The sequence below is a fragment of the Strongylocentrotus purpuratus genome, unplaced genomic scaffold (assembly GCF_000002235.5).
Source record: "Strongylocentrotus purpuratus isolate Spur 01 unplaced genomic scaffold, Spur_5.0 spur5_scaffold_1, whole genome shotgun sequence".
In the NCBI taxonomy this organism is placed as follows: domain Eukaryota; kingdom Metazoa; phylum Echinodermata; class Echinoidea; order Camarodonta; family Strongylocentrotidae; genus Strongylocentrotus; species Strongylocentrotus purpuratus.
The window spans coordinates 48,985,294-48,997,345 of record NW_022145594.1 but is presented as its reverse complement, the minus strand read 5'-3'; the positions used below and the strand labels follow the sequence as shown (position 1 = coordinate 48,997,345).

General features: G+C 38.1%; 1 protein-coding gene across 1 annotated transcript; it reads right to left on the bottom strand.

Moving 5' to 3' along the window:
- Positions 1-1,102: 1,102 nt before the first annotated feature.
- LOC100889814 (locomotion-related protein Hikaru genki) lies at positions 1,103-11,309 on the bottom strand (the record flags this gene model as incomplete). The annotated part of the gene is given in 8 exon segments (XM_030978415.1): positions 1,103-1,345; positions 1,804-1,989; positions 3,150-3,341; positions 4,786-4,903; positions 5,662-5,843; positions 6,793-7,008; positions 7,497-7,700; positions 10,983-11,309. Coding segments are annotated over 8 exon segments (1,414 nt in total), but the record flags the coding sequence as incomplete, so codon positions are not given.
- Positions 11,310-12,052: the final 743 nt, after the last annotated feature.

Sequence of the window (12,052 nt, the reverse complement as noted above, 5' to 3'; positions counted from 1 at the left end):
CCCCCCCCCCCCCCCCCCCCCCCCCCCCCCCCCCCCCCCCCCGCTTATTCAGCGGCTGGCTGAGTCGTTGCGAAATTTTCGGACCGATTTATAAATGTTAAAACCCCCCCCTTGAAAAAATCCTGCGTACGCGCCTGGTCAGAGGTCTACCTTTTATTTTGTTCCACGTGATTATAGGTACAGGGTCCGGCTTAAATGAATAAGTAGAATGCAGAACAATACTTTTAAATCAAATGTCAAAATATTGAAATAGATACCTCAAACCAAACTCCCAATCTTTGCTTGGAAAGCAAATCATATAAATTGCCACTCCGGCACGACATGGCTAACATTTGTTGAAAAGTGTAAAGACCTCCGTTAGTACCCCTGATGAAAATCTATAGTTTTACTGATTAATTAATAGAGGTTTTTATTTCCGTACTAAAATAATGTAGATATTGACATCAGGCAAGTTCCTTGAACATTTTTTTTTTGGGGGGGGGGGATCGAGGGGGTCCTGATTTTTGTTGTTGCTACATGTACATCGCTTAAATTCATTAATAATAAAGTATGGCGGCCTGAAGATTTTTTTTTTAATTGTGAAGAGAGGCTTCATCTCCCAAGCTGAAGATGAGATTCTGGATATAGCAATCAAAAGTACCATGCACTGAGAGATTCCAGTTGAAATTATGAACTAATATTCGTATTCTTTCCCCTTAGAGTTTATTTCTCTTATACTTCTCTGGTCTCTTCTCTCGCTCTTTGTCTCCTTTTCACTTTTTCATTTCCTTCCTAATCTCCATTAACCTTTTTTCTTCTATACTTTCAATACTCAATATTTCTTCTCATCCTTCTCTTCGGAATATTTCTCTGCTCTTTCCTCTGTCCATCATAACAGCTCCTGCTCTCTTTCGCCCTATCACTTCTTTCATTTTCCCAAGAGCCTTATCACAACATTTTCCTCAGTATTTGACAAACATGATAATATAATAACCATTTGATAATTTCATGTATTTTGTTGTTTTCCTTGTCAGTGTTTATTTAATAAGGATCAGTTGAATACTTCTTTCATATTTTTACCGCGTACATAAACGTTTCATTCAAAGAAAACCAATATCCATACCATAAATGCATCCATGGTGGGTCTCTGCGATATCTAGCTGGAGGTCATGTAAGCAGGCATGGGCCTTGAGATGGCATTCACTGCGGTAATAGTCTCCGTTTGTACCGCAGACAGTCGGCCCTGATGTCAGGCATGATGCTGGATTGATACAGCCACAGATTGTAGTGTTTGGTCCCGTGGCTTCACATCGCTGCCATGATTCACAGCGCACGCTCGCACACGGTGACACTTGATGAACAACGGCTAATCAGGAATATGCACGCAATTAAGACGAAGATAGAAAATTCACATCCAACATTAGATTTAAATATTCCAATAACTAGTATGATTTACGTAACGGATTGCACTTTTCGGACAATGATTACCATGAATCCCAGCCTGTTCATGTAACAAACACAATTGTAGCCTAAATAGTTTATGTTTCTTAGCCTCCAATTTATTAAGGCCAGCATTACTAAATATAGGCTATGCCAGTGTTTATAATTACAAAACAGCCAGGGTCTATCAGGAAAAAACCCAATTTAATTGCGATTTCAAAAGTTTAAATATCTCTCAAATTTTGGACATGAAGAAGAGAAGTAAGCTGCTCCCAAGTCCCTGCTATAACAGAGGTGATAATCTACAACAATCAAGGAAGGGTTGGAGAATCTAGAAGAGGACACCCCAGTTGGCAATTGGTTAAAAAGGGTCATGTGACATACCTTCACAGGTGGGTAAGGGATCCGACCACACCCCACTCTCCAAGCATCGCAGGTTGTTGGTATCACCTCGTAGAACGTAACCCTCTTTACAGTGGAAGATCCTCTCATCTCCACTGTCCCTCCCGTAGCCATAGACACCCTCCATGATAGCATGGTCTGGTATGGTGAGCTCCGGGCATCTGCTCGCTATCAAGAGAAGATGTAAACGTTATAGATTCGAATAAACCGGTTTACTAACATATTAAAATGTGTAGTGGTAGTTATTTTACCTGACTGCTAAGAGAGCATAAATGCTTGTTAGTAAGCAACCAGAGGACCGACGGCTTTAGGTCCTCTCGGGAAGACCTCGTAATGAGGATTAAAATTCACTAGCACATCGCCTTGGTTTCGTACCGGATTACAAGACCACTGCTCTCCAAACTGGGATATCGCACCGCGTATTGATGTTTCTTTCCTATAGGGACCTAGTGACGAGTTATTCCATTAACCTGTCATCACTGAATGAAATGCAATACTCGTAATCCAATCTGTATATTTATTACGTATTGCTATGTCGGACAAGCCTCGGGTAAGCTTTCAGGTCGTCAAGAACAACTTTTTTTAAAATTGTATGCATTAAATGTGGATATGTTAGTAAGGCGGTATATATTGTGTTAGGTTTTTAAAGTTACGTTTATTGTTATTACGTTATTAATTTCTATGTTGTTACCAAAACAAAAAAAATGACGTTCAATTTCTAGGTTCGGCGTATAACAGCATTCATAATAACGGGTACTTTTATACGACGAATTCGAGTACGGCTCATAAATTTCAAAAGGAGAAATTGACCAATGATAACTGCGTGCTATTCAGGGAAGTATGCTAACCGGACCAAAAACTATTTGGGAATGATATTGATGAGATATTTCTGAATTGCTAAAAAGGCTGGCACTTTAAAGATGAACAGAAAGTTAATTAGTTGTTTGATCATATCGTGATTATTGTAAACACGGAAAACACGGAGAAAAACGCAACATCTTCGTATCTAGTTCAGCGAATCATATTTGTGAAAAAAAAACCTATTACAAATTTATGAGAAAAGTCTCATCAAAATAATTTTATTCTCAAGCTTCGAAATATTATCTTTCTCGTAAAAAATGCTTAACTGCACGTAAAGTGGATGATCGAGTGCGCAGACATAAATATAGACATAAATGAATGAGAACCTTTGATTATGCAATGTCAAATGACACCGCCGCCTTTTCTTGTGAAAATGATATATAATGGTTCTTATTCGATTTTTTATCTGATTATTTTCACTTTCAAATGTAATGTTAGGTGCGCAGACTTGAGGCTCTCCATCGTACCTGTACATACGGGAGGATCATCCGACCATTGACCCTTTTCACATGTGATGCTCCTAGATCCCACCAGGCGGTAATCTTCTGCACATTCGAATGAAACCGAAGTTCCAGATGGAAAGATATCTCCGGGCTGCTGTCTGGAACCATCTAGTAACCTCCCGTGCTCTGGAGCCGCAGGGACGTCACATTCAGCAGCTATATCACGGTCAAGAGAACAAAATCATTTACTCAATTTTAACTATATGATAGATTTTATTCTGTATCTTATTTTAAAAATCTTAGTTAATGTATTGAAATATTTCAATTTGTTAACATTTAACACGGTGTGGTATGTTTTTTTTTTTCTTCTAAATCATAACAAAATACATTAAAATTGAAAAGGCCGTAATTATAAAATCAAGAATATAAAAGTGAATGGCCAAATAGCTCACTCAGCTTTGTCAACATGAAAATTAATACATTTAAAAAAAGAATACAGCAATACGGTGAAGTGAGGGACTTTATTTAACTTAATAGACGTCTCTTGAGGATCGTTTCAGCCTTTAAATTAAAGGCTCCAATAAGGTGATGTAATTAAATTTTGTTTTATTATTGATAATTTCAGATATTATTATCAATACTGCATTCGTTAACTTTTATGAACAAGATATAACTATGATAACATTCCACCATGGACACAGTCATCATTTTATTCGAAGCTCTATTCTTCTTCATGTTTATGACATTGTTTCAAAACGTGAGATGGAGTCTGTGCAGACTAACGTGCCCCTACCCGTGTCAATACACATCTGCCCCATGTACATATACATGTGCGTCACCAGCATTTCTGCCGTAGTTTTCATTGTGTGTGGGTATGTGTGCGTGTGTGTGTGACAGCGCGCCCACATGCATAATTTTCATTTTGTATTTTGTTTTTAAAACCCTCAGATAATGTATTAAAATATATATTTTTTGTTTTGTTTTACTTGCTCTAATTATTGAATGTTATTATTATTGTTATTGCATGTTATTATGTATTAATTTACTAAAACATCGGTGCTTAAAGGTCAAGACCAGTATTGGAAACGCCCCAATTTCAAAAAATTAAATGGAAGTTCTTATTACCAATCTTGTGAAAGAATATGTTTTGACTAATACATGATGATGACAATTTTGCCGGGAAACCGCCTACTAATTGATATATTTGGTAATTTTGTTTATCTATTGGTGTGTGAGAGATAAACGCACGTGTCGCTTACGTGTGCGTAAAGTCCCATATACATCTTTCTGTGTACAGTGCTTGTAACTTTACGAAGACTGGGAAAAATTTCCAGAACCTTGCAGTACACACCAATACTTATATGCTAGATGATTAACCTTTTCTGATCGATTCCACAACGTTTCTTTCACAATGCAATCGCATGACCATAACTGGTCTTTATCTTTAAAATTAAACTTACCTTTTTTCAATTTATATATAATATTTGTTTACAATTCATATTTTAAAGTAGAATATAATTTATATTTAATGGAATCAAATAAAGATCGCGGGAAAAAAAAGAAAAAGAAAAAAAGAAAAAAAAAAAAAAAGAAGAAAAAAAAAGAAAAAAAAAAAAAAAAAAAAAAAAAAAAAAAAAAAAAAAAAAAAAGGTTAGTATACCTTTAAACAGCACATGTACGCTGTGAAATGATGACGACCCACTGCATGTATACATGCCAGAGAAATCAGTAGAAATCGGACTCAGCCTTTTTTTATGAGTATACAACCAGTGCGAATGCTGAAAGATAATGGAGAGAGATGACCAACTTACATTTTTGCAAAACATTCCGAAATATACACAAGTCTCACGAATTAAAGCGCCGAATCGACCATCACGAATGGTCAGAATGTATTTCCCTTTTCTTTTAATTCCCTCTCTGTTTAAACTTTGCTATATGCAATCCCGCCCCCCCCCCCCCCCCCCCCCCCCCCCCCCCCCCCCCCCCCCCCCCACTCTGAGAACGAAGGGACCGCATGCGTTTTACCAAAATGTCCGGTAAAGGGGGACTTTTCGTGCGACAAAGTCCGGCCCGAGAATTGTAAAAAAAGGGGTGTATTTGACTTTTCACCCGGAGATTTCTTTAAAAAGGGGTGTTTTGTCTTTTTTCTCTAATCTCTTTGGACTCCTGAGAAATTATACTGAATTTAGGGGGGTACATTGAGCATTTTTCTGGATTTAGGAGGGTCTCCAAAGCAGGAAAAGCCCGTGAAAGGGGGGATCGGAAATATTGGCAGTCCTCAGATAGGGGGTGCTTTCAAAAAGAGGGAACAAGCATACGCGTACCCTAAATAACACTGAGTGGGTGGCCGGGTATGCAATAGACCAACAGCCCACAAGACCGAGAATATAGGTCTTGTATGATGTCGGTCAAGCTGTCTGTAGCCTTTGTATACTTTCCTGAAGTCATTTATGGTGGTGTTTCGTTGTCTCATTTTCATTCCCAATGTTAACAATGTTGCTAACCCTGAAAGCGCTAATATAGGAAATGAATTTACCGGTAAGTCTCTGTCATTCACAAGAGGAGTTGTCAGTCGAGGAGGTCTTAAGCTTAGACTTGTCAGTCTGCAGAGTACATTAAGATGCCTGGGACTTCCACGATACACGTACACCACGACTGTCCCATTACTGGCTACCTCACGCGATGCGCCGTGGAATAAGACTTTTGTTTGTACAGGTTCTATGAAGAAACAACATCGAATCATTGATTATTAACTGAGCAATTCATACATTCTTATTCATTTGCAACATAAATAAGCATAGGCCCACCGCCATAGGGAAACAGTGATTAAAATGGTCCGTAATTATTTAGTTAGATCCTCTTGTTAGATCCGACCCTAGACCTTAAATCACGTTTAAAAGGAAAAACTTAGACACCACACTAACTCCGAACGTTCTCTTTCACTCTCCCACTCTCTCCCTTCCCCCCCCCCCCTCTCTCTCTCTCTCTCTCTCTTTCTTTCTTTTTCTCACACATAAACATTCAATTATTAGTCTCTATACCTCTCTTTTTCCCTCACACAGCCCACCTTTCTCTCTCTCCCCCTCTTCCCCTCTCCATAAACTATATTACTCTCTTTCTGTCTGTCTGTCTGTCTCTCTCTCTCTTTCTTTCTTGCTCTCTCCTTCATGTTTTTCTTTCTCCTCTCTTTCTCTCTCTTTCTCGCATTTTCTCACCCAATTTCCTCTTCTTCTTGCTTGTCTTGCATAATACCCGTTACACACACGAGGCGTCATGCTAATCAGTCCATCATAAATTAAAGCAAATTTTCCACTTCAAATTTTACATGCATCTTGTGTAGGGTGTCATTCTCGTATGATGCGTCAGGTCCAAGACTTCGCCAGTCGCTGACGCGCAAAGAGTAGAAGAACCGGAAGCTGGACTATTGCATGCTGGGTAAAACCATATAGATGAGACCCTTTTTATTTTCTAAGAAGGCTTGAATTATTTTATAGCAATGTCTTCATAGAAGAAAGACACATGTTTAATAAAATATTAAGAGTCAGGCCTAAAGAAAGATGAACGGACGTTGTTTGTGGAATATTATGCCTTGCTGAAACCAAAGAAACCTTCTAGCCTTTCCTTATTTGCTTAAATTCTCTGGTTGATGAAGCGCTTTCATACTCACGGCATTCTGGTTCTACCCCGGTCCACTGTCCTCCTTCACAAGTTCGTCTTTGATCGCCATTCAATCTAAACTTGCCAGGGTCTCTACATCTAGCAACTAGCTGGGTGCCATCAGGTAAGGTGAAAGGGGTATAGTACCTAGTTATTGGCCTCGTCACATCTCCATTCACAAACTGGTGAACCTCTCCTCTGTTGATCGGTACTGGACAAGGTTTCTCTGAAGCAAAACGCCACAAAATACCCAAAATATAAAGATTAGTCGAAGGGCCGTAAACTTTTGCTCTAAATTCTTTTTCTTTCTTTTCGTTGTTGTTAGAAGTTTGAGGAATGCAAGTAAATGTTATTCTTTGCAATATTTTATGAAAGATATACTCGCAGTTCAGCTGAGGGGATATGTTTTTATCCTTGTGTTGGGTGAAAATGTTTCAAAATCCTCTCCTTAAAGCCGAGAGTTAGAAATAATAGGTGAGAAAACTTTGTAAGATATCATTTTCATAAATCAATTAGATTTAGATGGAAACATTAATTAAATTCACTGTAATTTTCCTTTGAAATGCTCTCGAAATCTAAGGGGGAAAAAAAAGACTCTATTACCTGATTAAGCATCGCCCTACCCTGCACCCCTCCACACTCCGTCAACTAAAAATTCGATATAAGTCATGGAATTACACAGTTAAAAAAAAAAAAAAAAAAAAAAATGTTTACCACATCGAGGCCAGGGGGAAATCCATGTTCCATTTAAGCATTGTGACGTCACAGATTGTTGTGCGATAGCACCCGCATCGCATCTTACTGAGACTTGAATCCTAGACCCACTCGGAACACCCATCGACCAGAGGTTACCGCCACCGCCTATGACCGTGTAGCGCCCGAGACGGTCGGTCTTAGGCATGCATGGCGATGAGCCAACTAGGAAGGATATAAAATAGACACATTTATTAACAAACTTAATTCCTTCAGAGAAGATATAGGGCCATGCACGTTGAGGAAGTTCGGATTACCAGTTTCGATGTCATGGCGTGTTCATACATTAATTCGTATCCGTGCTAGGATTTTTATATCACATAGTATAGTGAGTAAATAACAAAGATTACCCCTCTCCCTCCCCAGTTTTAGACAACCAGATTTCACCTTGTTTATAAAGGCCTACAAGAATCGTAAGCTTTACGATAAACAATTACTATTCTTCAAGTCTGAACGTCGTCTAAGGAAACGTCGGATATCAAAACGGTGTTAACGTATGTTTGAGCATCGTTTCGAAACAAAATCCGATGACGGATTAAGTACGAACAAGTGTATAAATGGGCGGGGCTTTTTATGAGCGCGCACCTATGATTGGCCAGTTGTCAATTCACTTTTCAAACATGTTTTTGTTTGTTAATGTTTTTATTCTAGTGTCTACATGACTCTAACGTTATCATCATTCTTTTATGCGACGTTCTTTATACAAGTTTCTTATAAAACAATTAATAGTTTGAACAGAGTACTAGAAGGTTGTATTCCCGCAGTTCCGGTATCCGGGTCAGGCTCTGTTTATGCAACAATTCTTTTCCTTTTTAATATCTAATGGTATGGTCATGACCAATAACAGTGTACAAAAAAGGAAGGTTGTTTTTAACCTATTTCCTGACGCTTCGGATCGGTTGCAACATACATGCTCTAGTGGACCCATATGAAAAATAGCACTGTTGATAACAAGGGTGCTCCATCCGACAAGATATAGATTAGTAAATAAATCAATAACAAAATAAAACATTTGCTCCGCGGTAGTTTCCTAAGCTGTCTTAAAGATAAGCTCCAGTACTGGTAAAAAAAAAAAAAAATTCTCACAGAATCAAACGAAACTTACACTGAATGTTCAAGATTACAAATAAATGACATGTGCCAAACAATTTTGGAAGAAAATGTATACTGGCTGAGTAATGAGCATAGAAAGACAAGGAAATCAAGGTAGTACTAGCCCCGACATCATGTGTGTTGTCCCATATATAGCTTTCTATGTGAGTGCTTGTTACTTTACCAAGACTCGGTCAAATTTATTATGATTTTGATGACTCCAGAACCTTGCAGTGCACAGCAATACTTACATGCTACATGATCAACTGTTTCTGATCCTTTCCACACCTTTTCTTTCACAATGCAATCGCATTACCAGTACTAAAGTTTATCTTTAATTCTTGAATTCATCTCTGGACCCAACGCTATACATTATACCATAAGTCCATGACCCTAAACCTAACATGAACCCAACTGCAACCCTCAACCTAAACCTATACTTTTGAGAAAAAATAGGTCACTTTTGGATCACATACACTTGTAAGGCACACACGCACACGCGCATACACACACGCACACACACGCACACACACAAAATCTCCGTCCTCAAGTACATCAAGAACATTCGTCATATGAAATGTATGATTAATCTGCTTTTCTCTATGTACATTTATATGTTAAAGATGTGTTGATTTGAGTGATAATGCATTTCAAAATGCGTATCTAAACTTAAGTACTATGATATATTAGTAACCATCGTAGAGAGAAGTCCCATGGTCTAGTAAAGGCAGATGCCATAATCCAAATCACCTTCTTCTGGGACCCGTTTCACAAAGCCTTTATCCAATGACAAATGACAAAAATCAGTGTCAAATATACTGATAACCATTCAGAAGCAATTATTTCAGTAGCTTATAACAAAAACTGTCGATGACAAGTTTTGTGAAACGGGGCCCTGAGTGCTTTCTTCCCCCCAGAAGGAAAAACCAGTTGCAACTGGTCCAGTTAAACCAGTTAAAGTCAACTGGTAACCCTGGAAATCGAAATGGGCCAGTTGAACCAGACCAGTTGAATTCTAACTGGACCAGTTAGAATTCAACTGGTCAGATTCTAACTGGTCCAGTTGGAATTCAACTGGTCAAATTCTAACTGGTCCATTTCAATTTCCAGGGTTACCAGTTGGATTTAACTGGTCTAACTGGACCATTCAAATTCCAATTGAAAACTCAATTAGTAATTAAAGGCATAAGTAGCACTTGTACTAATTAATTTTGCCAATTGGCAACAACCTAGTATAACTAGATCGTCTGCAATTTCCAATGTAAAGGCATTGGTAATAAGTAGACTTGTTATTTTACTATTTTGAATATACTTGTATTTTATCGAATCTATTTTAGTTCATAGTTAATGTTTTCCTAATTCATGTTTAATTAAATGTTATTTAAACGAAGTAATGAAATGTCCTAATAATTGGCAAATTTGTATTTGTAGTATTTTTTAAAATGAATTGCACATAACTAAATCATCAGCAATTAAGGAATATGCTGTAAATTCAGATAAATTGTATTGAAACATAGATGTGCACGCACCCCATATCCATCATGCAAATTAGCTGGTGTCAACTGGTTTTATGCACACGGACCAGTTAGAATTTGACCAGTTGAATTCTAACTGGTCCAGTTGGAATTCAACTGGTCAAATTCTTACTGGTCCAGTTGGAATTCAACTGGCCAGATTTTTAACTGGTCCAGTTGGAATTCAACTGGTCAAATTCTAACTGGTCCAGTTGGAATTCAACTGGTCAAATTCTAACTGGTCCAGTTGGAATTCAACTGGTCAAATTCTAACTGGTCCAGTTGGAATTCAACTGGTCAAGTTCTAACTGGTCCAGTTGGAATTAACAGACTAGTTATCAACTGGTGCAACAGACCCGTTATTAACTGGTGCAGCTGGAAATATGCCCACAGACCAGTTATCAACTGGTGCAACTGGAAATATGCCCACCGACAAGTTATCAACTGGTGCAACTAGAAGTATACAAACAGACCAGTTATCAACTGGTGTAACTGGTCATTATAAGGACTGGTTCCAGTTAAATGAAATGCAGTCACACCAAATATCCGCTTGATGTGCATCATGGACCAGTTAGAATCAACTGGAACCAGTTGAATCTAACTGGTTCCAGTTGAAGTTAACTGGAACCAGTTGGAAATTTCAACTGGTGGTAACTGGTTTTTCCTTCTGGGCCACATGATAATTGAAATTAATGAGATACTTGGATAGGTTTTTTGTTAATAGCTTGTTCAGCCAATATGTTAATACAAAGTCTGATGATCTCATGTGCACACCCTGAAAGTGTTGCATGATAATTTACCATTTTAAAACAGATTAAAAAAACCAGAAAAAACTTCTTACCGCAAACTGATGTAAGGAATAGCTGAATAAAGATCAATCGTCGGACAATGTCTTCAAATCGCTTTCCTTCCATCGTGGCCAACTGGTTTGACTGCTTCAAGTTAAAATGTGAGATTATATCTTTTGTTCGTGAGACCTACAGGATGGCATCGTGCTTATCAACGTATTACGTTTATTTATGTGTGTTCATTTCAGGATGCCATTTTTATGGATCTTCTCTGAGGTTCCGGTTCACTTTCCGATTCTTTGAGGAAGCGAAATGAAAAATTCATTGACCTTTCACCTTTCATCGTCTCTAGGGCTGCAATAATGTAGTTCTCTTAACACGTAAACCGTCCCTATATCTGTTTCCTTCCTATGCTGTAGTCTATAAACACAGACACTATATTTTACACTATATTACAATCATTACTATGTATTGAGTGAAGCCTGAAAGTGTCTTCGAAAAAGACAGGAAAATGAAAAAGTCAGACTAGATAAAGCTTGAACTAGAAGAAGAGAGAGACATTAGGTGAAGTAATCAAAATAATTTAACACAGAATATTTAAAATTGAGATTTTTATGACAAGGAAATGCCTGGCTATCATTGTTTGCAGATGGGAAAGTAGTTTACAGACTGGGAAATCCTTGGATAGGATTGTAAAGAGCAAATAAAGGGATGGGGGGGGGGGGGGAATGATCTGAGTATGGACTGTGGTCTCGGTGTATAGTGCTAGATCAGACCCTAGCTCTCTTATGAATAAAAACTGACAAGTGTGTGTGCCCGCATACTACAGATGTTCCTATATTAGCCTTATAGACTCTTCATCTTCAATTTTTCGAACAAGCTATTCCCTGAAAACAAACAGTCTTATTTCTTCCGAGAAAAATAACTATCTCCTTCTCTCTTACATTCCCTACCTCTCAATTTCTAATTTCGTGATAAACTTTCCGGACATGGTCATGAAAGGACGTAGCTGTTACCATCTTGCCTGCCAATAGTTCACTTCATTCCTAAACGATACTTGCCCTTTTTTGTCGATGATATCAGCAATGAACCATTATACAATATAGTCTTTTTTTACGGACAA